Genomic DNA, 27,467 nt, shown 5'->3' with positions numbered 1-27,467 from the left:
TTACAACAATGTTCAGATTTCAGATTTCAGATTTCAGCTTTCAGCGTGAAAACACAACATATACAGATTAGTGATTTAATTTGGCCTCTGCGTTGACCTGTGTGATATGTGTGTTTTTCATGCCGAGGTTCAGATGGGTTCGTCGACTCCGGTGTCAGTTTGCAGATCAAGAGTCAAACACGTGTGTTACAATTGGTTAAAAACAGTTTGTCAAACAAAATGTCAAACCAATGCTAACCAACCACAGATAAGGGAGCTCGTATGGCTCAGATGAGCAGATGAGCTGCTGTGCTGTAACCATCGATAAAAGTCACGTGGAACGCTTGCAAGTGTAAGTGAGTGGTGAAATCGGGACAAGGGTAACTTGTGTTACCTAAGCTTAGTGAACTCTTGGAGTCTAATATTCTGCTCACCTCTTTGAGGGATGAGGAGAACACACTGAACACTCTGTAGCTCTGTGTTCCGCAGGTTTGGCTTCACCTCCTGTTAAGAGTCTAAAAAATGTTGATTTATTTAATGTGAATGTGTCGAATTGACAGACCGAATCAGCACAAAGGAACATTATCAACAGTATTTATTGTAAGACAGAAGCTGTCAACCAAAAGAGACGAATGATGTTATCTTGATTATACAACATAAATCACAATTAAAGCCTCTGTCCTTTTGCCGTTCACCTCTCAATTTAAACATAATTTTTGATTTGTGAGTTGATAACGTTAGATATGACAAAACCCCATTTCAACTTAACAAGACCTGGTTATAGGTCTTCCTTCAGCTTCACCTCATATTGATTCTTTATTGATTTGTATGTTCACAATGGGGACCCTCTGTTTTCCAAGTACTTCAAAAAGTATTGAGCTTTAGGTCTTATCTGAGTGTGAGGGTCCAGTGAACCACATGTCACATGGGCTGATGTGTGTGTGTGTGTTTGTTGTCTTGCACGGGTCAAATAATCTGACAGCCAACGCAGTGTATAAAAGCTGTGCATCTATTTGTCGAACCTCAGTACAGAGTACTAGCTCTTGACTCCATCCCTCTCCATCCCTCTCTGCGCCGTGCCTCTGCACCGTGCCTTCCTCAGTCATGCAGCATCTGACGGCCCTCGGCCTCCTCCTGGCGTGCGTCGCGTCCCTCGGCAGCTCCGCCGTCATCTTGGAAAATGGCATGCCCATCCTGTGGGCGCACACGGCCGGCCAACTCACAGACCTGCCGGTAGAGAATGGCGTCCTGACCCCTGACCCCTGGCACTTTCTTCACCGTATGAGCCTTTATCGGCTGCTGATTGCTGCTACAGACCCGTTTATGGGATGCATGGGGACCAACGCCACAGACAGCCCTTTTTGGGGACTGCCACTGCAGCTTGGATGGATGCTCACGTCAGGTAAGCTGAAAGATACGTTCTTTCTCTGAAAGAAAACTAAAATAATTCTTCCCTGTAAAGTAAAAAAAAAAAGATGACATCAAGATGTCAGATGTCCAAAGTGAGTGAACGTAATGTCATGACACCAGCTCTCAAAGAATCCAGATTCAAGCTGATGATGTAATGTTGTGGGTCCGTAGGGCGTCTGGCAGACCCGACCGGCGCTTCAACCTGCGGCCTGCAAACCGGAGACACCATGTGCATCTCTACTCAGAGTTGGTGGGCCTGTAAGTGTAACATTCACTCCCTCACACACACACACACAAACACACTCACTCACACACACACAGAAAGAGCGAACACAAACTACCTCTTTGCTTCTCTCCAGGTCAGAACTACTTTGTCTCAGCACTGCCCTTCCTCTCTGCTGCACAGCAAGGCATCATGGGACCTGGACTTCAGGTACTCGTGCACATCTCAAACACAAAGTGAGACAGTTGAAATCAACAACATAAAAAGCTGCACTCATGGGATAGCTGCTGTTATTTCTATGTTCTCACATGCATATGAACACGCTTAATGACGAGGAGAATGATTTGCTCTAACGAATAAGCTCTGGTCATTAGGTCAAGATGCAGATGCCTGAGGGGGTCGAGGACCTTTGCACCACCTATGCCGACTGCTCAGCTCGCTTCCCTGAGGTCATGCCCAAGTGGGATGCCTTTTTCCAGGTATGTGAAGTGCACTGCAGCGGGGTTTGATTTTGAACTGAGGGGGGAGGGGGGGAGGGGGGGTTGCTTCAGTGTCACGTGTTTCAAAGACAGCAAACTTTGACTCAGTATCTCAAACGCTCAAACTCAGCAGGGCAATGACAAATAGACCACTACCGCAATCCGTTTCCAAGCAGGCAAGCAATATTGAGGTCAATGAGTTCAGTCAATACAACAAAATCCAGATTCAGCTCCATTTAATCTAGTTTTACTGAGAATAAATAAAACACACACACACACACGCATACACACACACACACACACATGTGTTACAAATGCATCTGATAAGGAAGAGTGGATCTAAAAGTCAGGTTTTCTCAGTTTCTGCATTTTCCTCTGTTTCAACCTGTCTCATCTGTGTCCCTAAACGCTATGATGGATTTGTACTGGTGCACCATAGTGACTCTCTCTGTGTGTGTACGAAGGGTCTCAAGTCTGCGTCCGAGTCTCCTCTGCCCGACGTTGAGAAGAAAGACGCTCTGCTCGGTCTCTACTGGGCGGCCCAAATGGCTGCATCTCATGCCTCTGCCGTTTGTAATGCCAGGTAAATCGAGCGGTCATCCATCTGTCCACTTGTACATTCATCCATCCATCCGTTTGTCCGTCTGTCCGTCCATACAACGATCCATCCATCGGTCAACACTTACATTTTTTTACTCAAGTTCGTATCTTAATGTTGTGTGGATGTTTTAACCTCTTGTATCACTCCAGACATCTTTGTGTTCTCACTACGACAACCAGTGTTTCTAAGTCAGACAATGACAGACAATGTATGAATTTTCTCAACTATCCATCAGGGGAGGAATAATTTCCGTAACATCTCTCATGTTGACCTCCTGTTCTCTCCATCCTTCAGGCAGAGCCACTACTCCTCCACGGAGGTGTACTTTGCTCAGTGCTGGCTCAACGCAGCAGAGTACGTATCAGCGGCATATTTCCAGTCCAATTTGGAAAGATCTACAATGTTCATGAACCCTCTGCCAGGTCGAATTTTACAGGTACAAACTTCCAACATGTTCCACCCATTGATTTTCAAGCCATTTCTTACAGCTAGTATACTCGTATTTATTTGTTGGTTTTCCCTTTCCTGTTTGTGCGTGTGTAGGTCACCGACGTTGCACCTAACATCCCCGATCTGTCTGATGAGGAGAACCACACCCTGTCTGTGTTCTCCTGGATGCAGAACATCAACAATCTTCTCGGTGGGTTGGACACACCATACACACACACGTGGTTCATAACATGTGTTTTTTATATTGGCTTTTGTGTGAGCTTTTGAAGATGCTCATGCTGGTGTTGTCTTGCAGGTGGTTCACTGGTGCGCATGTGGGGAAAGGCCATGTGCTCGATGAACACAAGAGAGAAAGGCAAAGAGATGCTGGAGCAGGTCCTCCTGAATCCCAGCTACGCCACCAGCTCCTTCCTGTCCATCGTCACCGGGATGGCGACCAGTTGCTGAGACAAAAATCGCGACACACCAGCAACAGAGACAGAGATAAAACTCCAGTTACAATCAAGAGTCAATACTTTCCCACCATGTGAAAGTTATAGACATGCTATAATAAATCTGAATTCATGCATATAGGAAGACTGTATTGATTACTGTTAAACTCAGAGACAAGACAACATGTAATACAAAAAGACACAACTGGCCTTAAGCTGAAAAGTAGGTATTCCTCAGTCTGTATTGCATATTCATGTGATGTCCCAGACGATCATCAACAATCCCTTACTTTTACTGTCATTATAAAACAAATGTTTTTTTAAATATCCTGTCACTTCATTTTAGTCTGTGATAAATGTTATAATCAACCAATAGTAAACTTTGTGTGTTGTCCAAAAATGCAGTAAAATCTTAATTTTAAATTAAATTTTGTTGATTTATCTTTTCTTTAACAAATCACATTCAATACTTTGTAAAGATAGTTATCATGTTAGATATTAACAGGAAATTAGTTTGTAATGGAGAATTTAATGTTGTGCAGTGTAGTTTAGTACCCAGAGCATGTCTCACATGTAAAAAAACACTCACATAAGACAAAACATAAAATACAAAAACATATCAATACCTCAATGCAGGTTAGGTTAGTACAAATATTTAATTGGACATAAACGTATTAAAAAATTACCCTGCAGTATGTGAACTTTTACTTCTGAATATTCCATCCATCATCAGCAGATGGGTTTAAAGGTTATCAATTGTTGCTGTCAGGTCTGACAGAGACTTTATGTCACAGCAACGGTATGTATACAAAATATTTAATTTATAAAAATGTATAAATGTGTTTATGAGTCTAGTCATCCAGAGCTCCATCCCAGTCCAATAGCGCTCCCTAGTGGTCATAAGATATAAACACAAACATAACTTTTCAGGATATGCTAAGTGATGTGTTTTTCAAGAATAGTTATAAGCCTTTTCTCGTCATAAAGTTGTGGAAAATACTGGAGCCACTGGATTAGCTGAACAGTGCTTCTGTCATGTGCTTGTGATCTGAAGGTTTAATGCATTTGTATTGCTGTAGTAGTTAATGTAGATCAGACAGAGACACAGCAGCCATGTCATTTGGGGTAAATGACGGCTTATCCGCCCATTCACTTATGAACGATTCATATCAGAAATAGAAATCTTGACCAGAGCCATACACACACATTCAGTTATACAGCATTAAGCTTTCCTGGTACTGGATTATTGAAAAGGAACAGAAGCACTGTAAATACTGCAGTATTTTTGTAAATATATCTGAAAGGCAAGAGATATGGAAAGTTCCAGTCCATCGAGGCCAGGCGAGGAAGCAAACGATTGAAAAGTGTTTTAATTCGGCACAAAACATAAAATTTACTTTAACAAAATACACCATACATTTTGAATCACTGTAGGTGATGGCATCAAATAATAGTGAAGGAAGGAAGACACATAGGGTCATTATGCCTGCAATTGAAAAACACAATACAAAAAAAAAAAAAGAACCTCTGTATGTTATGAACACCATATATCTGCTCATGATTGTCGGTGGAAAAGCAAGATCAAATACAAATTCACAATAGCTAAACACCCAAATGCAGAATTTGGTATCCTGTCAAGGCTTACACACCATGTGTACGATACGGATGTTTATGAGCAAACATGTTTTACGGGATGTTTTGAGTTAGTGCTAACAAATGTTTGCACATTACAAAAACAAAACATTGAATCGATGAAGATTTTTATTTTATGGTAGAAACGGCAAAATGAAAATGGAAAAAACTGTAAAAATATTATTACATTAACTGTGCCAACTTCCAGATACAACACACCAGTAAATACTGCCTCCTCAGGACATGGAGGGCCTCCTCCAAACACTGATGAATGGAGATTGGATGAATGAACACATGTTGAACTGAGGAATTTACAGCAGTGGTTCCCAAACCGTGGCGTGGGGCCCTTTGGAGGGGCGAATAGGACCCAGGTGGAATGTGCAAAGGTGAAGAGCCTTTTTTCACAGCACAGTATTTTACCTGCCCAACACAAGTGTAACTAACAACATCAATTGACCCCCATCATGAAATTTACAATATAAATAGTCCTATTGTAGCTTTGGGATTTTTACCCCTGTCAAATAAAGTTATGTTTTAATCTGTATTTGTTGTTTGTCTTTTAGCAAAACCGACTAAATCTTGTCACACATCCAGATCAAGTTGTGGAGGAAAATGTTTTCACTTCCTTTAACTCTGCAAGTTTTTGCATCATGTTCACTGACTTCTCTGAGAATAATTCACAGATCATGAAATTCAAGCATGTTTAGGGGGGGCTAATGTCTACGATTGTGTGCAGTTTGTTTGCAGATTCATATAAAAATCCAGATCTAGTGAATTTAAATGTGGTTAAGTGTTGGGCCTCCGCAGAGGTATGCACATTACTGAGGGTTCTTCTGGTTCCTCATGCTGAAGCTGTTTAAACGGTGCACTCGCAGTACTTGGTAGACAAAGAGTCTGGAAAACTAGACTTTTTTCCCGTGACCTTTGTAAAAAACCCAAAACCCAAGAGTCAGAAGAAAGGATTAATTAGCATGTCTATGTGTTTTCTATGAAATAAACTAGTTGTAATCTAATTACTTAAAACCCTCCAAACGACTTGATGTGGTGTTACGGCTTACAAAAACTCCATTTCAGCACCGGAACATTAACTTTATTGGAGCCAAGGTTTTATGATATGACAGTGAAAAGGCTCTTGTTTATTCATTTGAACACAAGAAAATATAGTTCATCTTCATATTGTTATTTCAATACATTTCTTCTTTTGTCACCAGTATTGTTACCAGATGACAGAAATGCTTCTAATGTGCATGTTTGCTTGTGGTGGGGTAAAGGCCATATAAGCTTTGTGTTGTCCATTTGGTGCGTGACAGTAAAATTCTGGGAACCACTGATTTACAGTAATCATCATCTTCATAACAGTAACATTGGTGCACTATCAGCAACGCATGAATACATGTTTCATTCTATTTAAAGACATGTTAAATCTTGTGTAAAGTCTTACATGTGAGCACCGTGGTATCCTAGTAACTACAAGGATACAGAAAACAGACGCGGATTGAACATGTCAACACAATCCGTACGGAGTGACAGTCGAGGCCGCTTTACTGCGCGTTTCCCCTCAGCATCGGACGTAAATTCCGCCCGGCCTGACAAATACTGTGAAAGACGGCATAACCAACACTGAGTCTGTCCAGATATAAGGACATATACTGTAGGAATGTCACCGTGAAGTTTAAACACGAGAGAGGGGCTGGAGCTGGAAGGAGAGATTTAAACAAACAATCAGTCAAAACCCACTCAGGTTCCCCCGCTGTAGAGTCCGAGCAGCGAGGGAGGCAAATGAAACAGCTCCAAACACAGCTCAGCCACAATATCAGTCGCTTTACAAAATACTTTCGCTTTTCATCTTTCATTTCCCCCGCGTTTTCTAACATTGTGGCCGATTTGTGTATCCACCTTTTTTTTACTCTCTTGCTTGGGACTCTTGCTGTCTGCTGATTGCCGAGTGGGGAGGTAGAGGGATGACTGAATGGCATGTTCGCTGTCTTCTGGTCGAGATCGCGTGTCGTGTCGTGGCGTTCGCATCTGGCGTGTTGCTGTGGCTTCATGAGAGGTAGAGGATGCCTGCGCCTCACACAGGAAACTGCCCTGAGCCTGCTAATGAACTGGAGTGTGTGTTTCAACATGTGTGTGTGGGTGTGTGTGTTTGTGTGTGTGTTTGATATGAGATAAAGCTTTTGCTTATGTGTGGGCAGTTATATGTGTGTAGACAAATATATGTCTTGTATATGTGCGTGTCGAGAAATGGTTGAGGACGTTGTGTTATGCTTCTCCATAGGCTGAGGCCTTGTCCTTTAACAGGGCCAGACACACGTGACAGCTCCAGCTCCCTGTGGAGAGAGAGAGAGAGAGAGAGAGAGAGAGACAGAGAGAAAGAGAGAGAAAGAGAGAGAGACTGAGATCCAATGTCTTTTCCATATATAGCCTCTGTTTGTAGCTTCTCTCACATCTACAGTCGTTGTCCACCTATGTATAGTAAAACCTGTTATACCTTCCGGAGGCTGATGCATCGGAGGCTTCAGGCAGTACATGTGGTATCCTCTGTCGCAGTCATCGCAGAACAGCAGCTGGTCCTACACGGGCAGCACACAATCAAAAACCATGAATAATATATGAAATGTGCACAGGGGGCAAAACAAGTCTAACTGTTGTTCTTTTTGAAGGCACGAGGCAGCTAAAGGAGCTTCCAAGAGTCCTGTATCCTGTACACAGGGCTGTTGCAACAGGGTAGGTGAAGCAGGAAACTGCCCGGGGCCCCGAGCTGAGAGAAGGCGGTGGGCCCCCCCGAGAACCATTGATTGAATTAGTCCACAGCAATGATGGTTTTTAGAGAAATCTGAGAGCCCCCTTAAATTCTGTGATTGGCGATGTACAGGAGATGCAATGACACAATGGTCAGAAACCCCCAACAGGCCCCCATGTCACTAAGGTCATACGGCTCTAGTTCAGTGTAGGGCCCCCAGATCCCATTTGCCCTCAACGCCTCTTTAAACACCACGACCTGGACACTAGAACAGACCTGAAAAATATGTGTTTATTGGCATAGGACCAAAGATTGTCAAACTTTTTTTGCAATGTCCTTTTTATAAATATTTAACCCATTATCAATCAAATATGTTTTGATCACTTTTACCGCCCTGTCAATCAGTCTTATGAATCTGGAACTTATGTGGCTTCTACGTTTAATATTATAAATGAAAATACAGCTTTAACCCAAAAGAAAATACATTATCAAGTCAGTCACCGAGTCGTAGAAATGGAATGAAACCGAAAAAACCATTTTGCTTCAAGTATTAAAATATCAGCCTGGCATAAATTCGGTATTGCATTGCCTGTGACAGGCTGAACGCTGGCTGTGGAAAGGTCACAGCATCAAAAAAAAACACATCAAATTTAATCCAGATCACATGGAATTCAAAAGGAAACCTAGTAATAACAGATCCCCTCCAAAGCCTTTCCCCCTGCTATACATACATCGTTCTCTGAGGTTCCACAGAGGCTGCACGACTTGCACTCGATGCACTGCCACTGGTACGTCCTCACCGCCGTCATCATGTTGTCGGTGAACTGCAGGCATGTTGGGTGACCTACAAAGGGACGGGGGGGGGCGAGAACAGTGATAAGGGAAGGAATGAAAGTGGTTACAAAGCAAAGTCAGTGGTGTTTTCTTATGTAAGCGTTTATAGACGTGTGCCAGAAGTCCGACTTGATGGACACACATTTACATCATGCATAAAAGGCTTATTTATATAATCTGCAGCTGTATCTGTTGGCTTCAGGCTTTCAGTACTCAGTTTTCTAGATCAATGAACAGGAAGAAATAGTCTTTCTACTATGCCAAAAGTTTGTCATTGGATTCTAAGGCTGTGATTAGGTTTGGAATATCTTTTAAAGACAATCATTTTGCTTGTATGTTATTGGAACGATATTTTCTCCCGGTTGAGATGGATAGGAGAGACCCAGAAAACATAATTTCTCCCTTGATTCAGAAAACACAAAGTATTGTCAGCCGCAAGTGTCAACCCACAGTGCTGACAGTCCATAGCACATACATTTTATATCCTCATCATTTGTAGCTATTGTCACTTTTGATAGCCTCCCTCGAGTTGCGGTACCGTCAGCATCTTGTGATCACTGTTATCTGCCCCGCCCCGGTATCAATGGGATATCAATGAGCCGTGAATGAGCCACAATCCGGGATGAGATGATTTATATCAAGACTGGGAAAGCAGCCAGAAACGATGAACACTCCCTATTAGCCTCCGATGAGTGAATCAATGTGACCTTAGGAGAATTGAATGGTCTCTTAAATCAAACTGGGGGAATTAAAGCTGGGAAGCAATAGATTAATAGATGTGATCTTATTGGATAGCGCTTAGCTGCAGGCAATTTGACAATAAGTATTTCCACTCACCATCGAAGTCCTTGAACAAGAGAGGAGCAATTGAGTGCAGAGTTGGCTCTTACCTCTCGGCAACCTGTCCTCTTTAGCCAATGGAGGGATTCAACAGTCCAGGTTCATCCCTCCCTTAGTGGCCACTGGCCAGTCATGTAATTTAATCCACCATGCCAGCTATTAAACTTTAAAGTCCAGAATTTATGAGGACGTAGCCAGTGGAGTTTAACCTATGATCTTGATAATCTGAGTCGAGTGTAGGAAGTTAGCTTTTTTTATGAAAAATGGAAAATGTCTTTTAAAAAAGCGGTAAAAAAGTCACTTTATCCATGAGAGAAAAGGTTTTCAAGAAGCGTTGGGCCTTATGCATGAACGAAAGATTTTAGAATAATCCTGTGTCTTGTAGTCCAGTCTGTGCCTTCAGCCGTCAGCGTTCCCCCAAAGAAAAGGTTCAGGAAAGGATCAGGATTTTAATTTCGCCACGCGGTCCAACTAGTAAAGCTGTCCTGATATCAGCTGTCAGCCACAGCATCATCGTCATCTTCTGATAACAAAATGTCTTCCAGCTGTGTTTCTTCAAAGCCATGAAAAGTGGAGGCCTCGCTGTCTGACGCCGTGCCGAACAATTCTTCGAGAGCACTCATCTTCCTCCCATCCTTCTTCGCTCCTCCTCTTCCAGCTACCATGAAAACATCAGTGTCAGAGCAACACAGACAAGGCCACACACTCTTACCGCAGCAAGAACAACATCGCACTCGCCGAATTGTGTACCCTGCTCTTGGTCGAGCTGATTGGAAAAAAAAAATGCTTCGCTGAGATGTCCAGCAAGTGTGGCTTTGACTATAGTCTGAGAGAAAAAAAAAAAAACGGGGAAAGGAAACCAAAAAAAAAGCAGCCAACTGTGCGATGTGGGGTGATGCATGAAAACTGAGCAACCAAAGAGTGAAGCTAGGCCGTCAAAAAGGAGAGGACCTTGCTGATGGATGAGGTTGACATGGAGAAGCATGCACGATGGAAGCAAGCAGCGCCGGAGACTATGGATCGATAACTATTCTAAATGGAAAGTTTCAAAGAGTTCCATGAGTAGGCTCTCAACTGTCAGGGTCTAGGAGGCTCATTGATAACCCATTGAAAAGACACTGTGGCAACGCTAAAGGTCGAGCTAGACTGCACAACCAAAATATTTACATTTATTGATGCAGCAACTTAAACTGCATCGGATAAACACCTTTATATGTCCATGCCGCAAAGATAAACATCGCAAGGAAGCGAAGAATACACATGAACAACAGATTGTGGGTAAAAGGAGGTAAAGAGAAAATAAAAATGAGAAATGCAGTAGACACAAATTAAAGAAAAGAAACTAAGTAAATAACTTTCCTATCCCCCCACTGGGGAAAGGGGAGATGAGAAGATGATTGTCGCTTTAATGTTTGCATGCTAAATATTGCGCCAGGTGAGGGTTAGCTTAGATTATTTTAGCCCAATCTTAACCTATCTAAAGACTGGAAACAGGGGGAAACCACTAGATGTCGCTAAATTCTACACACTGCACCTTCAAACAGTGACATTTAGAGTTGATGTTGGGTGTGTTTGTTGCCTTTGAACAATGGCAGGCTAGCTGTCTCCCCATTTCCAGTCTTTATGGTAAGAAAAACTAAGCCAACTATCCCCGGACATGGGAGTGGTATCAGTTTTTCCACCTAACTCTTGGCAATAAATCATATTAGTGTATTTTACAACATAGTGAACTATTATAATTAAGAGTGGTATCGTCACTCGTACGTCATTCAAGTACACAAATTTGGTTGGCAGGGAAACAAAGCTATTACCTGTGGTCGATATGCCCATGTCAACAAAGAGCCAGAAGTTTTAACGGGAAAAGCTTGGGACTCACCGGAGCGTCCACAGTCAGAGCAGGACACCAGCTCCTCGGCCTGGCCTGTCTTTCTGTTGGAGTCCTGGTCTCCCAGGCAGAAGTCGCAGTAGTCGTTGGGGATGATGGAACCGTCTGCAGCCTTCTGAGCTGTCGACAAGAACACACAAGGATATATTAGCTGTTGAAAGTTTTCGGACACCATGAGGACATTCTAGCGAGCGTGAACAGAAAGCCTACGTGGCCCTGTGTAGCGTCTCACGTTTGTGGTTGTCTGCGCTCCGTGGAGGAGATGGGCTCATCTCTGGTTCTTTCTCCTCCTCGCCCTCCTCCTCTGCCAGGTGAGTGTGGGTGTAGTGGTAGCTCAGGCCGGGCCGGTTCTTGTAGCGCTTCCCACAGACTAAAGATAAGACATCACAGATCCATTAGAAAGGTGCAAAGCCTTGTGAGGAGCGAGTACAGTGGACTTCAGAGTCTGCTCAGAATCAGCTTTCCAAAGATGGCTAAAGTAAAGTGATTTTGTGCAAGGTTTTCGGACAAAAAGTCAGCGACTTCAACTCACTGTCAGTGCACACTAGTAACACAATAGGATAGTGACTGCAACAATGTGTCCACGCCAAGCTGCTATTAGTTTTCCCCATTCAGGTATATTAACAGGTTAGAAGTACTTCCCCCCTCAGCTGTGAACATATGACTTGACTTGTGTAAATAAGAAAGAAGAGTTTAAAAAAAAAAATTCAAAGATTTTGCAAAACTGGAGAGAAAACACCCAAACTGGTTTACAGCAGCATTCGAACATTAAGGTAGAGATTTTAAAACTGGTGGAATAAAGTGGGATGTAATAAGCGTAGTGGACCTTATGACATGAGTCCATAAGGCTATTCTCTGTAACATTTAAACATGAATATCAATTTAATATTCGTTTACGTTAATATGTTAACACCATATTCAAAATAATGACGCATTCTGAATAAGGTCACTAGTTGGAATATTGGTGTCCATGTAAACATAAACATATATCCACAGTAAGACAATCAAACGGCGGCCATGAACAAAAGCTGGAGACCACCGGGATTTGTCAGATAAATACAAATGCTTTGATTTTAACAGTGGCTTCTTGGTTTAGTTTTGCTTGCTGTTTCCACTGCTAATGTTACTGTCGGTTAACTCTACTCTGTTGTTAATGCACTACGGTATTTTCACTAAAATATAAGTTATGCCAAAATAAAAAGAGAAGGAAGCTTGTTTGCTAAAAACAAAACTACACTCACTATATTTTTAGTCAAACACTGTGCTAGATTTGAGAATTGTTGAGGATTCTTCACAGTGAGCACACGAGAGCTGTAGCCATTGTAGAAGTTTCTCATTATCCCTCTGGTGCTTTATTGTGGTGCTATGCAGCCATTTCTGGGTCATCTTGAGTTAGTGAGACCAAATATCACGAGGCTGGAAAGCTGTTCATCTGTTTATTACTTGACATCTGTCGCTCCTCCTTCCCAATTTCATTATCATAAAAAGATAACATTAAAAACACTTCTACAATGGCTACATATGTGGATCACATCACAGCTATAGAGTGAACTAAGAAGCATGCATCCCTCAGCGCGGTATTTGCCAGAGCTCCTGTTGAAGCATCATTTGGTGCATGCCTTGCAAGGAGCAAGCATTAAGGCACATGGAGAAGCGTTAGTGTCATGCAATGCTTGCATTGTAGGAGGGGATGCCTGTTCTAGCATAAAGCATTTAAGAAGCATTAGATATCTGTAAAGGGTTAGCATTCAGTAAGCCATTCCCGAAGCAAATACCTATGAGCAAAAACGCCAATCATAAAGAGTTCATGGAGACCCCTAGAGAGACAAGATGGCGACAGGGTCAGATACCTTCTTCAGCCTTTTTTGAGTTATGCTTTTGTTTGTGTCTATCTGGAACAGAGAAGACACAAAAGCAAACGATAAAGGAAAGACAGAACAAGACACAAAATGAGGACGAGATTCATTTGGTTGAGGCTCAGTCAGTGGGGCTGTCTCTGACTGCATCCCCATGGCGATCCCTTCCCAGAGGGATTTATCCGGGTACGTAAGTGGCATGCTAGTCAGGTCTGGATTAACAGCAGACTCTTTCTTCATGCTGCAGAGGACTGCTCTTAGAAACAGAGGAGGAGAGGGGCTATCATTTGAAGGAGAGAGAAAATGGCTCGTCTGATAGGTTTGCTGAACAATGCTGAGCAGGCATTCAGAGAAAGGTTTCCTGAAAATACACCATCAAGAAATTAGGTTAAGATAATAAAGACCCAGGCCTAAGGAGAGTTTCTCTACTACCTTGAGCATAAGGAGACACAGTGATTGTAGACTCAAAAACAAACTCATGACCTGAACACATGATGGTAGATGAAGGACAAAGGGTCAAGACTCCTTTTCTCTTACTGTCACAGACGTAAGGTTTGTCCTGGTCGTCGGTGTTGACGGGATCTGTTCTCCTGCGACTTGATCTGTTCTGAAATTAAACAGCAGACATCTGATATTTAATCCCCCAACGTTTGAGACTGGACGGGCCAAAACAGAAATGACGTAGTCTCGACAGAGCCCTTCACTGATTAATCAGGCTCCTATCACATGACCCCTTGCGGAAGAAAACGACCGGCATTGACCTCAGTTATCAGTGTACAAGCGATACAACTACAATGATACAACTGTTTGCATGCGTAGGAGTCAAGCTGTGTGTGTTAATGAAATCATATTATTGTTCTCATTTATGCCACAGACACATACATATAAAATGTGTCCCTTTGTCTCTGGAACTCACTTTGCCTCTGTTTCTGTTCTTTCTCTTTGGAGTGTCCAGTTCGAAGTCGTCCTCATCATTGAAACCGTCCCCATTCTCGTCCGCATCCAGTACTCTCTGCAGGGAGCAAACGCACAGGACGGACAGGGTTAGGCATGAACAGGTTAGAAAAGAAGGTGTAGAGTTCAACATGGAGGTATCAGTGACTTTCCGACTGCTGTTGAGGGAAGTGTGGACAGTCATGAACAACAGCAGCAAGAAACTATGGATCCAGTTCGACCGGAATTGTGCTGAGTGGTAAAAAGATAAATCAATATTCAAGGACAGGATGACACAATCTGACTAAATTACTGTTGACCCATGACAAAACTCATCAATTCAAGGACCCATGTGACATTATTCAATATCAAGCTATCAAGAAGTGGGTATTGGATGAGCTCCTCAAATTTAACCATAACTAAATGAAACTTCTCATCAAAGGACCTTTGAGCAGCAAATGTTACCTTAAAAACAATTTCTTTAAATGAAGGTTGAATGGGAGATAAATGAACTATGCAACATTGTGAAAATCAAAAGTATACTATGCTTTTAAGATCGAGATTTTTTGTATCTTTTTGACTTCTCCAATCATAGTAATCAGACTGTTGAACTATTACACAACTTATGTCAAGCGTCACACAATTGTGGGAAAATTTACACAAGCCCTGGTTATCAATAGAATACAAAATACATTTTAGAATTAATTCCAGGACTTACTGTCATACCTAATGTATTTTACCTACTTAAAGTCAAAGTGAGATAACTCTAGTCTCCTAAAATCTAAACCTAAAACCAGGAGTGACTTTGGCTTTTCCAGTTACTTACTAACTGTCTTCAGCTACTAAAACAGAACACAAAGCTCAACTTAGCGGTGTCTGATACACAAAAAAACATCCAATCAAATACCTGTATTTCCAGCAACGTCTCCTCCTCCTTACAGATGCTGTTCTTTTTCTCCAGCAGGCTGTCCCCCCTGAGGAGGGCCTCCAAGGCTGTGGCCTCCCCCGGGGGCACCTCCCGCTTTGGGGCAAGCTCAGCTTCTGAGGAAGACGAGAAATAAAAAGGAATTAGATTTGGTAGGTGTGTGTGTGGGTGCAATATTGTGCATCTTCAGTCAAATGTACCACTCGTATCTAGTGTCTTTTATTTTTTCTAGTTTTCAGAGCATATAAAACAGCTTGTTAAATACCACATATATACATATATATATATATATATACACATACACATACACATCTACAGAACACTTGCGTAACCAGCTTTATGTAGAATCCCATGATGAGGACTTTTAAAGTTATCCTAACTGGAGAGCACTTTCAAATAGCTCAGGATTGGGTCAACAAGATGCCAAATTTTGCGTGAAGGCCAGAGCAAGACAAAGATATGAGCATCAATGTGAACAGGGAGTCATTGTTCCTTCTGTTTAGGGCAATAAAGTTTAATAATAGTGACAAGGCAGCCTGCCAGGTTCAACATATAATAAATAATAGGTGCACCTGGTGCTTAGTAATAAAGGAAATAATGAAGCAAAATCTAAAAAAAACTCGCTTGTAAGCCTGAATGATATCTCGCTCTCTCCTACATTCGGCTTTATCTTTCTTTCTCTTCCTCCCTCTTTTCATTTCCTCCGAGATGAACTTCCTGCAGCAACGACTCTCTGTCCTCGTCTTTGAACTCCTAATACCCGGATAAATACAGAATGAAAGCAGGGATGTGACAAGGAGGGTGGGGAGCGGATGAGCCGCGGCTGTAAGACACTCTTATTGAATACAGAGCTGCTGTACCGCTTTGTCTCCTCTGCTCCCTCCTCTCCGCACCACACACACTACATGCCTCCTCCTTCACCTCTGCTCTCATCTGACACCCTCCCACCTCCTCCCTCCTCTTTTACACTAAAGCCCTCTTTCCTTTGCTTTCCCTCTCCCCCGTTTTCTTTGCCGTCCTCCTACCCATCCTTATTCCCCTTTAAACCCCCCCCTCACCTCTCCTTTGACTCTCTGGGGCAAAACAGGGGAGCGAATAAGTAGGGCTAAATGTTCTGCTCTGCAAGTAATAAGCAAGAAAAACATCTTCCACTCCTGACACACACACACACACACACACACACATACACACCCACACAAACACACACACACACACACACACACAATGTATCTAAATTTCCTCTTGATCTAAACGTCATTCGTCTGGCACCCTCCTCGCCAACGTCACAAAAATGCGTGTAGACAGTTTCCCTCTGTGTCATCTACCCTCATGCATTTGCCTGCACCCTTTTGAACCTCTGATTGCAATGAATGACGAGTGGAGAGCAAAATGGCTGCTGAGGTACGGCCCCTGACTTGAGCTGTGACATGCAGAAGAAAAAAAAAACAGAAGATCTACAAAAACAAGGAGTTGAGCTTTGGTCTCAAACTCTTTCAAAGTTACCTCACGACCGAGCCTCTGCGTATCTTCACGGACACAGTGACACGCACACACACACACACACACACACACACACACACACACACACACACACACACACACACACACACACACACACACACACACACACACACACACAGATGGACCCCTCTGCCCAGGAAGCATTAAATAAACATAAAGCATTTCCCAAAAGCCCGAGAGAGGAGCACTCACATTCTTCTGTCGTGTTATGATAGATATCTGAGCCAAACGGCAGAATCGGATCTCAGAAAAACAAAACTGTAGACTTCTACATTTAAGGCTTTCCAGTATATATAATGTCTCCAGGTTTCTCTCTCTCTCTCTTTCTCTCTTAATGTGCTTTGGTTGCTGGTTGGGTGCAGCTCTGGAGAGTTTCTTCTCCTTTCTTGTTTCCTGAAAATGACTCTGTCCTCTGCTTAAAGCTGTGGAGTATTAAATTGCGTCTGGGAGACGGCGGGGGGGTTGGGGGACAATGGTGTGGCAAAGCAGAAACAAAGACCTGCCTATATGTCCCCCCCATATCAGGTTCCTGGGGGATTCCTTTGCTAAAATACCCTGTTACACACACGTATGCATGCATGTATGCACAAACACGGCACACAGATACACACACACTTCAACCTCATAGGACTCACTTACATTCTGATGGCGCATGGATAAATGATTATAGAGGCCCAGTTAGGGTGCTTCTGTGCTTATAACGGAGAGCCAGAGTCATGTGTGGGGCTGTTTGTGTGCTTATGCATGTGTACTTCTGTGTATGTGTGTGTGGTGCGTGCGTGTGTGTGTGTGTGTGTGTGTCTGCTGCCAGAGAACAGTGAGAGGAGGCATTGATTCAGGGGAGAGAATGAACCTAGAGACCTGGCGAGAGAGACGGGGCTAACCAGAGCCAGATGGTCAGATAGTGAGCATAAATGCCACTCGGCCTAAAGCTCTGTGCAGCTGCACACCAGCACTGAGGGCACAGACGTGACACATATATGTGCGTTTTAGCGAACATAGAGTGAAGGCAAAACACGAGAGGGCGCACCGTGTTTCATGGTCAGCACTGCTGAGGCCCTGGCTTTTCACTGTGTATGCATGTCAATGTGCTGCTGGGCTGTGTGTGTGGCGTGTGTGTATGTGTATGTGTGTGTTGTTTGTCTTACCTAGACGAAGCTCACACAGGCGGAGCTGGGGATCCAGAGGAGGGTGGAGTCGCCTCTTCTTTCTCCAGCATCGAGCAGGGTAGGTATACATCTGTCCGGCTGCTTGGCCTTGATGCACATGCACACACACACACACACACACACACACACGTACACAGGAAGACTTTTAACTACAATTGGCAAGCCAGTTTTAACAAAACCTTGACTGAAACTCCATACACATAGAAACATACACACACAGGAACTATCCCGTTTTCTTTTACATTTTATATGTCCAGATCTCAGGCCAAAAATCAGTCTGATGGTTCACATATTAAGAAATGTCCAACTTTTATAAAGTAACCCATTCATTTAGTAAACTATCACACGTATAGAATCATTCTAGAAATGTCAACTCCATTAACCATTGTAATAATTGCCACAAATGAAGCATGCTAGGATTCCTATTTTTTAATTGAATAGTTTGGCACCTGCCCTTGTGTTCAATCCTATCTACCATTAGCTTGAAAAAATCTGTTTTTTTAATGAGTTCATGAGCAAAGAAACAAAGCCAAGGATAAGCAAGGGAGGCATAAAGCCATAATACATGCATATAATGTTAGGTCTGCCACAAAGTATAGGGTGTGGCCTGAAGGGCTTTGCATATGAGATGGAGAGCAGGCTATTTGTGTCCGGCTCTCAGTGAAGAGCAGATTTATTCCCTTCGGCCGTACAGGCGACCCAGATGTGAAGAAATGGACTGCTGACTGCGTGTCTCAGGATAAGTCAGCATGTAGGTATAGACATAAATCATCAAAAGCACAAGAGGGGTTGATTTGCTTTTGTGTAATCCAAGGAGGTCAATAATCCGTCTTCTATTGCGTATTCGCTTTCTGTCTGAGAGTAACATTAGAGGATTGATACTACCCTCATGTCAGGTGTTGTACATAGGTTAGGATCCGAGAACCAGAAGGTTGGGGGTTCAATCTCTGGTTACTCCAGTTTGCATGTTTCTATAGTGGCCCAGAACAGACACACTGGCTCTAGAGTGGGTGGCTTTTTCCTCTATCATGTTTTCACCTCTAGATGCCACTAAATCCGACACACTGAACCTTTAATAAAAGTAGGAGTAACTCATTTTAGCGCTTGCTGTGTTTCTCACCTGGCTGGCGGTGGCGCTTCTCCATCCAGATGTAGCAGTTGTTCTGTGCAACGCCCGTTTGCGAATCCAGGAAGGGCATGCGCACACTGCGCTCGGCACACAGTCGGGCATTGTAGCTGCGACAGTGTTCAATGGCCTCCCTATAGAACTGGTCACCGAGCCTGAACACAGAGAAACAAGAAGCAGGTTAACTATGAGGCAGACTGACTCTCAGACAGAAGGTAATCCTTTAATGTAACATGTCAGGCTAATTATCGTTTACTACAGCAGCTCCCCCATTCATTCAACATCTGAAGTAAAGTCAAATAAATTTCTCTGTGGCACTCAAGTTACCCACGAAAGTATATTTCCTAATGATCTGAGCTTTATGCTGCAAGCATATTTGATTTCTGCTAACTGTGTCAGGAAGTCCTAAATGTTGGCATTTTGTTTTGGATACTCAATAACAATAACACGTGAGTGGTTATGGTCTGTCCACACAGCAGAAACATTACTATTGACCAAGATGTGATCCATTAATAACCTTCTAAGTCCAGGCGAGATTTCTGCAGCCCAGATAATCAGAGACAGACAGAATGAACCAGGATTCAGTCCTGGTATGTGTTTTCCACACATTGTCTTTGTTTAAGCTCAGATAAGGCAGGGGGGTTGAAAAGGTTAAATAAAAAAGGGAGCAAGGCTCTTGGATCTCTTGCTCTTGGGGATATTCTCTCTGTTGATGTGCACACACGTCCATCAGCCGGCCCAACATCCTGTCTCTACGACTCCGAGCAGAGATGGGTGCTCTGTGGATTCTCTGCACAGATATGTAAAGAATGCAAGCTGGACAAAGACCAGCATTCTGGTCACACTGAATCTCACAAAGATGTGCAGTGTTTGGGAGCGGAGGGATCGCGGCGAGCTTGGAGGAAAGGGATGGGGGGAAGGGAGAGGGTGAGAGGGCAGAGGGAACCAGGTGTTGCATGCAAAGATGAAGGAGAGAGGTTGACATTGCAGGTACTTTACTCTCAAAAAATGTGACTACAAAAGAGGGAAAATGGAAACTTTGGACACATGCAGCACGGTTCAAGGTCCGCTTCACGCTTGAAAATGTGAATTGCACCTTAGGTTTGGCTGCTGCTACATTCAGACGAGGATAAGGGATGAATGGGTGATTTGTTGCTGGAGGTATAGGCGATGAGATGTGCTAAAGGAAAGGGGAATAGCACTTGGCTGTATGATTTAATAGGACTGTTCATTTACCTTGCATGGCATATTATTGGGAGAGGGGTTAAGTTTGTTATTTATAGTTTGGGGCTGACATCGGAGGGAGCTAGGTTAGTTGTTTCCCCTGTTTCTAGACTTTGAACTAAACTAAACCAACTGTCTTCTGGCCCTAGAATCATGCTGCACATGCAGTGGTATCTTCAAATCTTCTGAACTTACTGTTAACAAAAAGCCTGTTTCCAGAAAATAACTGCTGTGGTCATGAATTTAGTTTTTGAGCGGATTCGCAGATGAATCAGGATTAGAAGAGGAATGTGGTGATGGACGTCAGAAATCATCCAAATCACTGATGTATTTATTCTGACAATTTATTGCAGTAGTGATGAATTGCATTTGCACAAGTAGAAAGTAAAACTTCTGTTGGCTCTGTGTGCAACAGTGTATGTATAATGCCTGGGCTCAAACACGTGGCTGTTGCATACTTATTTTTGTCAAGAAACTCTAAAGAAACGAGAAGTGCAGCTGGTGTTATTGGTGCTACATCTTTTTAAAGTATGACAAACTGGCTGTCACCGTGATTTAGTCATATCCAAATCTCCAGAAGAGACTGCCTGTCACATAACTTACATTCCCAGAGGTAAAATGTCCTGCTGCCACTCTTTGTTCCCTGAACTGAAGCATGTGTGCCTGTGTGTGTGTGTGTGTGTGTATTAAGACCTACAACCTCTCTGTCTTCATCCGTCTTTCCCTATTTTCCTCCCTGTGCCATCCCATACTGCCTGTATGTCCCATTTCCAGCTACAAAGCGCGAGTATAACATCCTCCGGCAGCATCATAACCTCTTACATAAGCAGATGTTAGCGTCTACTTGTTTGCCTGCTGCGAATTTGTCTTTGTGGTATGTTCCTGTGTTTGGGTCAGAGAGACCACAGACACACTGCATGCGTGGGCATATGCATGAGCGTGTAGGACCATCTGTCTATGAGTTACATGTCGGCCCATGGACATCCCACCCTAAACCCCTGACCCCATCCCCCTCTGAACTCGCCTCATCCGTTAGACAGTGTGCTGTGCTCCTGTTTGCACCCATTAGTCCACTGTATGGCTGTTTGTAGTGACTTTGCTTGTGTAAGTCCAGTTTTGCATGTCGGGGAACGCATTCCTCCTGGTCAACAGCTTCCTGGATACTGATGGAATCTGCAGTTGCAAGGAGTTTATGTGTGTGTGTGTGTGTGTGTGTGTGTGTGTGTGTGTGTGTGTGTGTGTGTGTGCTCACATACTAACAAAGAGAAAGGCTCTGTTGTTGATGGTCACTCTTATCTAAACAAGTATGGGCCATTTCTTCACCTAATGCTAATGGTTCACAGGTCTATGTTTCCAGGTAAAAGGGAGAGGAGAACAAAGCTCTTTCGGCATTTCATACCTTCTGTTTGCTATTTGGACATCAGGAGGTACAACCAGAGACTGTTTATTTTTCTTAGGGACAACACTGAGCTTCAGTACAGCAGGAGACCTTGAACATAGTAATAAGTGCTGACACTGTTGTAAGAAAAAGTATGAGGGATCAGGTCGTGCTCCACGAGGTACTGGCTAAGCGGTGTTGGTGACACGGGGCTCTCCGTAGGGATGAAACTTCAAGGGGTTGTTGTGATTGCCTTGTGTACAAAGATGGCAGTGCTGGACGACATTCCTTGGATGAAACGGACTTGCCCTGAAGGAGCCTATTGCTGTATGATTGAGTCCATGTAGGTGGGTGCAGACCCAGACATCGATCTGAGTTGAATTTGATTCTGGAAGCCTTTGGTAGCCTGTGGAGTTTGATGAGCAGCGGAGTGACGGCTGACTGAAGACCAGACGTGCCTCCGCATTCTGTAACATTTGTACGTTTTTCACTGCGTATGCAGGAAAGCCCACCACAATGGCATTGCGGTAGCTGAGATGAGAGGCCTGTCGCAAAATATGACATGTAGGTTTCTCATGGCCTCGGTTGAGATGAGGGATGAAGCGATTTTGACATTGATGTCATGCAGGAGGAATTGCTTGGTTGGGATGACAGAGTTCAGTCTTAGAGAGGCTTGGTTGGAGGTGGCGTTTCCCCAAATAGCGGATTAGAGTCCAGCCTGTGAGGTCATCTGGCGAGAATGACAGGAAGAGTTGTTGTGTCATCTGCATAGCGGTGAATCGAGAAGCTATGCTGGCAGATAACTGGGCATTTAGATCGGATTTAAAACAAGAATGGGCCCATATTGTAGAGAAACGATAGCAGGATGTGGTGGTTCACTATGTCTAAGAATCCTGATCCGTTTCAGTTCCTCCAAGATAAGGGCGGATGACTAAGCTGCAGCTCTGGCGGTTTGTGGAGCTCCTGTTCCAGGTAACAAAGATGTTTCAGTGGAGGGGCCACTTGCAGCCTGACTGATTTGGATCAAGGAGGGGCGTTCCATGAGAGGAATCTTGAATCCAAAAGAAACCCCCCTATCAGTAGCCTTATAGATAAGAATGGATTCCCAACTTGAGGGAGAGGTATGAAGCTTAATTTGCACTGAACTTCAGGTGAACCAGTGAGGTCACAAACTTCCAAAGACTCCGATTAGTAGCAAAGAAGAGCTTATGAACACACACACACTTTTTGTTTGCTTGTCAGCTGTCGTTCCTCTCTTATCTGCCATATCTCTCTGTCACTGTTTTACCACAGGTTCTGTTACTACTGACTAAATGCAATAATTAATCACATTAAGAACTTTTAAGAAGTATGATAAATCAGTCATACTTCTCTCCACATTCATGCGCATCTCTTTACACTCTACTACTACTTCAACAAGTTTAGAAAGGTTTAATTGGATACCCCCCAAGTTTTTTTTCACGCTTGATTATTTGATTTGTCAGTTGAGAGAAAATATAACTGGAAAAATGATTCTAATCATGTAGATCTAATGAAAAATTTTCTTTTTTAAATATGATTGATAGCGAGTTGTGACATATACTGAAAATGTCACATTGAGCTCCATAACATTACTAAGGGCATAAATTACATTTTAGACGATCCAGTTAGTTGAGAAAATAATGAGCAGCCCTGCTTCACTTTCAATTTTATTTAGAAAAAAAACACATCAGCGTTTTGCCCCCAAGCAGGAGATGTTTTGTCAGTCATGCAAACCTCCCCACAGTTTCACATATCACACCTTTGTCCATCGTTTTAATGAGCTCCCTGCTTTGAAACAACTTCTCAGTCGATGGCTGTGGTTATAGCATCAGCAAGACAATTTTAAGCTCTTAGGAGGCTGTCAAATAAATTAATAAATAAATAAATAAGGAGGAAGGTTTGACAGAACAATACAATTGGAAAAATAGTCTCTTCAAGTTTTAATACTACGTGAAAAACTTTAATGTTTCCGAACATAAAGTTGAAATACTACAACAGCCTCTGGTAATGTTGGATTTCCCTTCAACTGACACACATTACTTTTCACCGACACCCCTTTTACTGTCGGGAACATTTTAAAAACACAACTAATAGTGTGGGGGAATGGTGTTGTTTTTTATCACAAAAAGCATGGACACAAGATAATGAGAGTGGTTAAAGTTTGGTCAGTCAGTTGGACCAGGAATAAGTAAGGGGCCCCAGAGGAAGTGCAGGGTTGGGCAACGGCATATGGGCACTGATAGGCGTCTTTGTGACATTTAGTAGGCAAAGCAGTGGGTGAAGCAGAGATGAGGGAGACACAGGAGGGGGGGGGCAAAGGAGGCCGGGGAGGAGGGGTCCGATGTATCCTGGGGCACACGTGTTCCCTTTCAAACCCTGTCACACTCATTTTCTCCCCGACTCACGGATGTGTGTAGGCCTGTGCACGAGCCCTTGTCCGTGTGCAAACAGACACACAAAGCGAATAAAAGGGAAAGGTGCAGGGCGCAGTCAGAGAAGGGGGGGGAGAGAGAGAGAGAGAGGTAGAGCGAGCAGCTGAAGAGGAAAGGGTGGTGCAAAAGGGGAAACCCTGATTCAGATGCTGCTGTTGTGTTACTGTAGGGGGTGAGGGGAGGGGTGGGAGCCGAGGGCTGAACGATACATTCAACTTAGCATGGGGTAACATGGAGGAAATATGTGTCTCCAACGCACCAGATTACTTATTTATACTGGAACAACATGCAGTCACACCTCACCTCCACGCACATACAAAAATCATAGGGAGAGACATGTGGCTGCCTTCTGAATGAAAAAAAGAAAACCCATGTTCCTGGACATTTAATTCCCCGTGCCTGGAAACCATTCCCCAACATTCCCATTCCCTCAGATAGACAAAGGCCAGGGTTCTGCCCCTGTGCTGAGGGTGTAGTATAAATGTATGCAGTAAATTCAGCCAGGCAGACCCCCACACCCCCCCCACACACACATACGCCCCACACACCCCAACCTCCATCACTCACTCACGCTCCCTCTCACGCACACTGGGGGAGGGGCGCGCCTTTGCACAAGCGGCCATGCATGTAACAAATATACACAATAAAAACACACAACCCCAAACACACTGACCCTCCTCCCCTTGTCCGTGTAACCCCGATGATTTCAATCCTTTTTGCAACCGCGGTCGAACCAGTTTCCAACCTGAGGTCTTTGGTTCACTGTAAATCCAAAGTTAATGAGGAGAGAAATAGCTTAAAATGATATATAATAGTATGCACATAAATACTCCCCTGCATATGAATTACGGAGCTCATTTGAATACTTCTCATGTCAGCCCTTCATTAAGTCCCATCACACACGGCCTCTTATCACAAAGACGTCTTTGTGAAATAAAAAAAAAAGGAAAAAAGAAACCAGAGCTTTAAATGAATCAAGTAAATATGTGAGTTTAAATCTGATTGAATGAGTCGAGGAAGCCAGACGTGTTTACTGCCAGCTGCTGATGGTTGCTATTCATCTTTTTCGGAGCTGAGCGCTGCGCGGCAGGAGAGGAGGGCCGGATCACTACCATGTCCTTATTGAGTGCACATGATTTACCGGCCACATCCTGAGGACCGAATGACAAGCACACCCCATTGTTTCAACCAGACAGGGAACTCACACAACTGGTCCGGAAAAAAGTGGACGGCAACATCATTTCCCACTGCGTGTTACTTGATATTACCTTGTACACTCCCACACTCTAGTGATTAGGACAAGCGCTTATGCGTGTCTGTCTGTTCTGGTGTGTGAAGTCACTGTTTTCCCCCTTTTTGTGTGTGTGTGTGTGTGCAGATATTGGATGGGAAGGAAGGGAAAGTCCTGCAATAGCCTATATGAAGGGCAGATGGGGGGGGCTCCCTCCCTCCCTCCTTCCCTCCCTCCCTCCCTCCCTCCACCTCTCCCTCTGACCCTGCATCAGACTGTCTTTCTTTACCTCTCTGTCAACAGATGGACCCAGGAGAATACTGGGTCCATCAGTAATCTATAATCTGCTCTACATGCACAACTGCAGACAAAAAACAAAGACAAACATACACACCTACAGACAGTCTCTACGGCAGCCTAATCCGGTTTGATGGAATACAGGAGATTACAGGATGTTTTTGTCTGATTTGTTTTTGCTGCAAACAATGAGCTGTACAGTATTTCCAGGAGGGAAAACCTGTATAATGGCACAACAATATGAAACTGCCTTGGGAGAAGGCAGATAGATGGTGTCACAGTCATTGACACCACTTCACATTTCGAAAATACAACTAAATAATTTAGCAAATAATTAGTCTGGACAAATCATGCTCTGTTTAAAACATTACTATTAACACACCCACCAAACAAATCAAGCAAAGAGACCAACACGCATTAGGTCCTAGAAACTGAGCTGAAAGTTAAGAATAAATCCCTTCTATTACTTTTATAGTTCATGAATAATTTATAATGTAACAAGGCAATTTGTTCATACTCACAAGGCCGGTGAAAAAATGATTCTGACCCCTTGTTAATGGTAAATGGTTTGTATTTATATAGAGCTTTTCTCATCTTGATGACCACTCAAAGCGCTTCACAGTTCAGTTTTACCATTCATCCATTCACACACACACACATACACACACACACATACAGTGCATCTATAAGCAGCACTAGTAAACGTTACATCTTTCAGTCTGGTTTATTTAACTGGTTTTAATGTGTCATGGAAGCCAACATATACTAAAAACAGCCTACAACATACTACAATCTTGAACTTGATTTAGATACATGTATTTAGTGTAACCCCTTGACATCATGAAATCAACATAACGTCGTTTTCAGAGCATATAATGCATGCAGCTCTGAGGTAGATGCTCCTAGTAAATCCAAACGTGTGCATTCATTTACACTATCAACTGAAGGGAGACTGCAGACCCATTACATCACTGGTACACGCAGGTCTACCATACATGAAAGGAGGTCAGTGCTGCATGATAATAATCTGTTCTATGCTTTGTGTGCGTCCGTCTGACAGCACGAGCCGCGCGCTGCGCCACCGTCGTCCTCTCATCTTGCGCATTGTGACGCTAATTGCGTGAAATTGTTTTATTCAAATTCGCACGTCTCGCGCGGACAAAGAGCCCCGCGTGCAAACTTTTGCGTTCGTGCTGCAGAAACGTGCACGATGGCAACTTTCTGTCTGAGTGGAACCACGTCCGCGAGAGTGAATGGAGATGTTTACGCGCGGGCTGGAGCCGAGTGCATGCTTTTTTTTACCCGACACAGTAAACAAGTACTTGCACACAACACACATCAACACACGCATACACGCACGCAAATGCTGTCCAGAGCAAGAGTGTTGGTTTTCTGATACTATCGTGCACCCGATTTAACCCTAGATGTATCTTACACGCGCGTGCAGTCAAACTGAGCAGCCATTGCATGAAATCTTTCCAAAGAATTACTTACGATTTTAGAGGATTTTGAATGACAGTCGCCATTTTCCTGCAGGACTGTAACGTAATATTCCAAATCTCGGTATAGTTTGGGACCCTTGCGGAAAAAAAAGAAAAACACCAGAGCCAATGCGGTCCTGGGCAATGTGCTCCCCCACCAATACAACCCCAGCATCAAGACGTTGGGCGTGGCTTAAAAGAAATCTGTCAAAACCAATGTCCTCCGTCTTTAGATTCTAATGATCTCACCAAATAAACTTGATTTAGCTATGATCTATTGAAATAGCATCATGATTACACACTGCGAGCAGCTTCATGGAGTTACTTTTGGTAGCTTTTGGTGTATTATAAGGGATTTGACGGCTG

The 27,467-nt window shown here is 43.4% G+C and overlaps 2 protein-coding genes across 3 annotated transcripts; one reads left to right on the top strand and one right to left on the bottom strand.

The window, feature by feature from the left end:
• Positions 1 to 1,004: 1,004 nt before the first annotated feature.
• LOC133973282 (protein LEG1 homolog) lies at positions 1,005 to 4,001 on the top strand. Its single transcript, XM_062411036.1, has 8 exons — positions 1,005 to 1,381; positions 1,561 to 1,647; positions 1,749 to 1,822; positions 1,987 to 2,091; positions 2,556 to 2,674; positions 2,987 to 3,128; positions 3,236 to 3,332; positions 3,438 to 4,001. The coding sequence occupies exons 1-8, from the start codon at positions 1,084 to 1,086 to the stop codon at positions 3,587 to 3,589; spliced, it is 1,074 nt and encodes a 357-aa protein (XP_062267020.1). The 5' UTR covers positions 1,005 to 1,083; the 3' UTR covers positions 3,590 to 4,001.
• A 924-nt stretch (positions 4,002 to 4,925) lies between these two features.
• dpf3 (double PHD fingers 3) lies at positions 4,926 to 27,272 on the bottom strand. Of its 2 annotated transcripts, XM_062411843.1 has the most exons (12): positions 27,115 to 27,272; positions 19,032 to 19,192; positions 17,891 to 17,998; positions 15,204 to 15,337; positions 14,280 to 14,375; positions 13,901 to 13,970; positions 13,358 to 13,399; positions 11,740 to 11,877; positions 11,499 to 11,627; positions 8,680 to 8,792; positions 7,697 to 7,778; positions 4,926 to 7,535 (listed from the first exon to the last, which is right to left on the bottom strand). In XM_062411843.1, the coding sequence occupies exons 1-12, from the start codon at positions 27,144 to 27,146 to the stop codon at positions 7,468 to 7,470; spliced, it is 1,173 nt and encodes a 390-aa protein (XP_062267827.1). In that variant the 5' UTR covers positions 27,147 to 27,272; the 3' UTR covers positions 4,926 to 7,467. The 2 variants fall into 2 exon arrangements, with proteins under 2 accessions (XP_062267827.1, XP_062267826.1); XM_062411842.1 differs by lacking the exon at positions 13,358 to 13,399 and having other exon boundaries at positions 27,115 to 27,255.
• Between the last annotated feature and the right edge of the window lie 195 nt (positions 27,273 to 27,467).

This window comes from Platichthys flesus, chromosome 18 (assembly GCF_949316205.1).
Source record: "Platichthys flesus chromosome 18, fPlaFle2.1, whole genome shotgun sequence".
NCBI lineage: Eukaryota > Metazoa > Chordata > Actinopteri > Pleuronectiformes > Pleuronectidae > Platichthys > Platichthys flesus.
The sequence above is the reverse complement of the archived record's forward strand: the minus strand, read 5'-3'. Positions and strand labels throughout refer to the sequence as shown.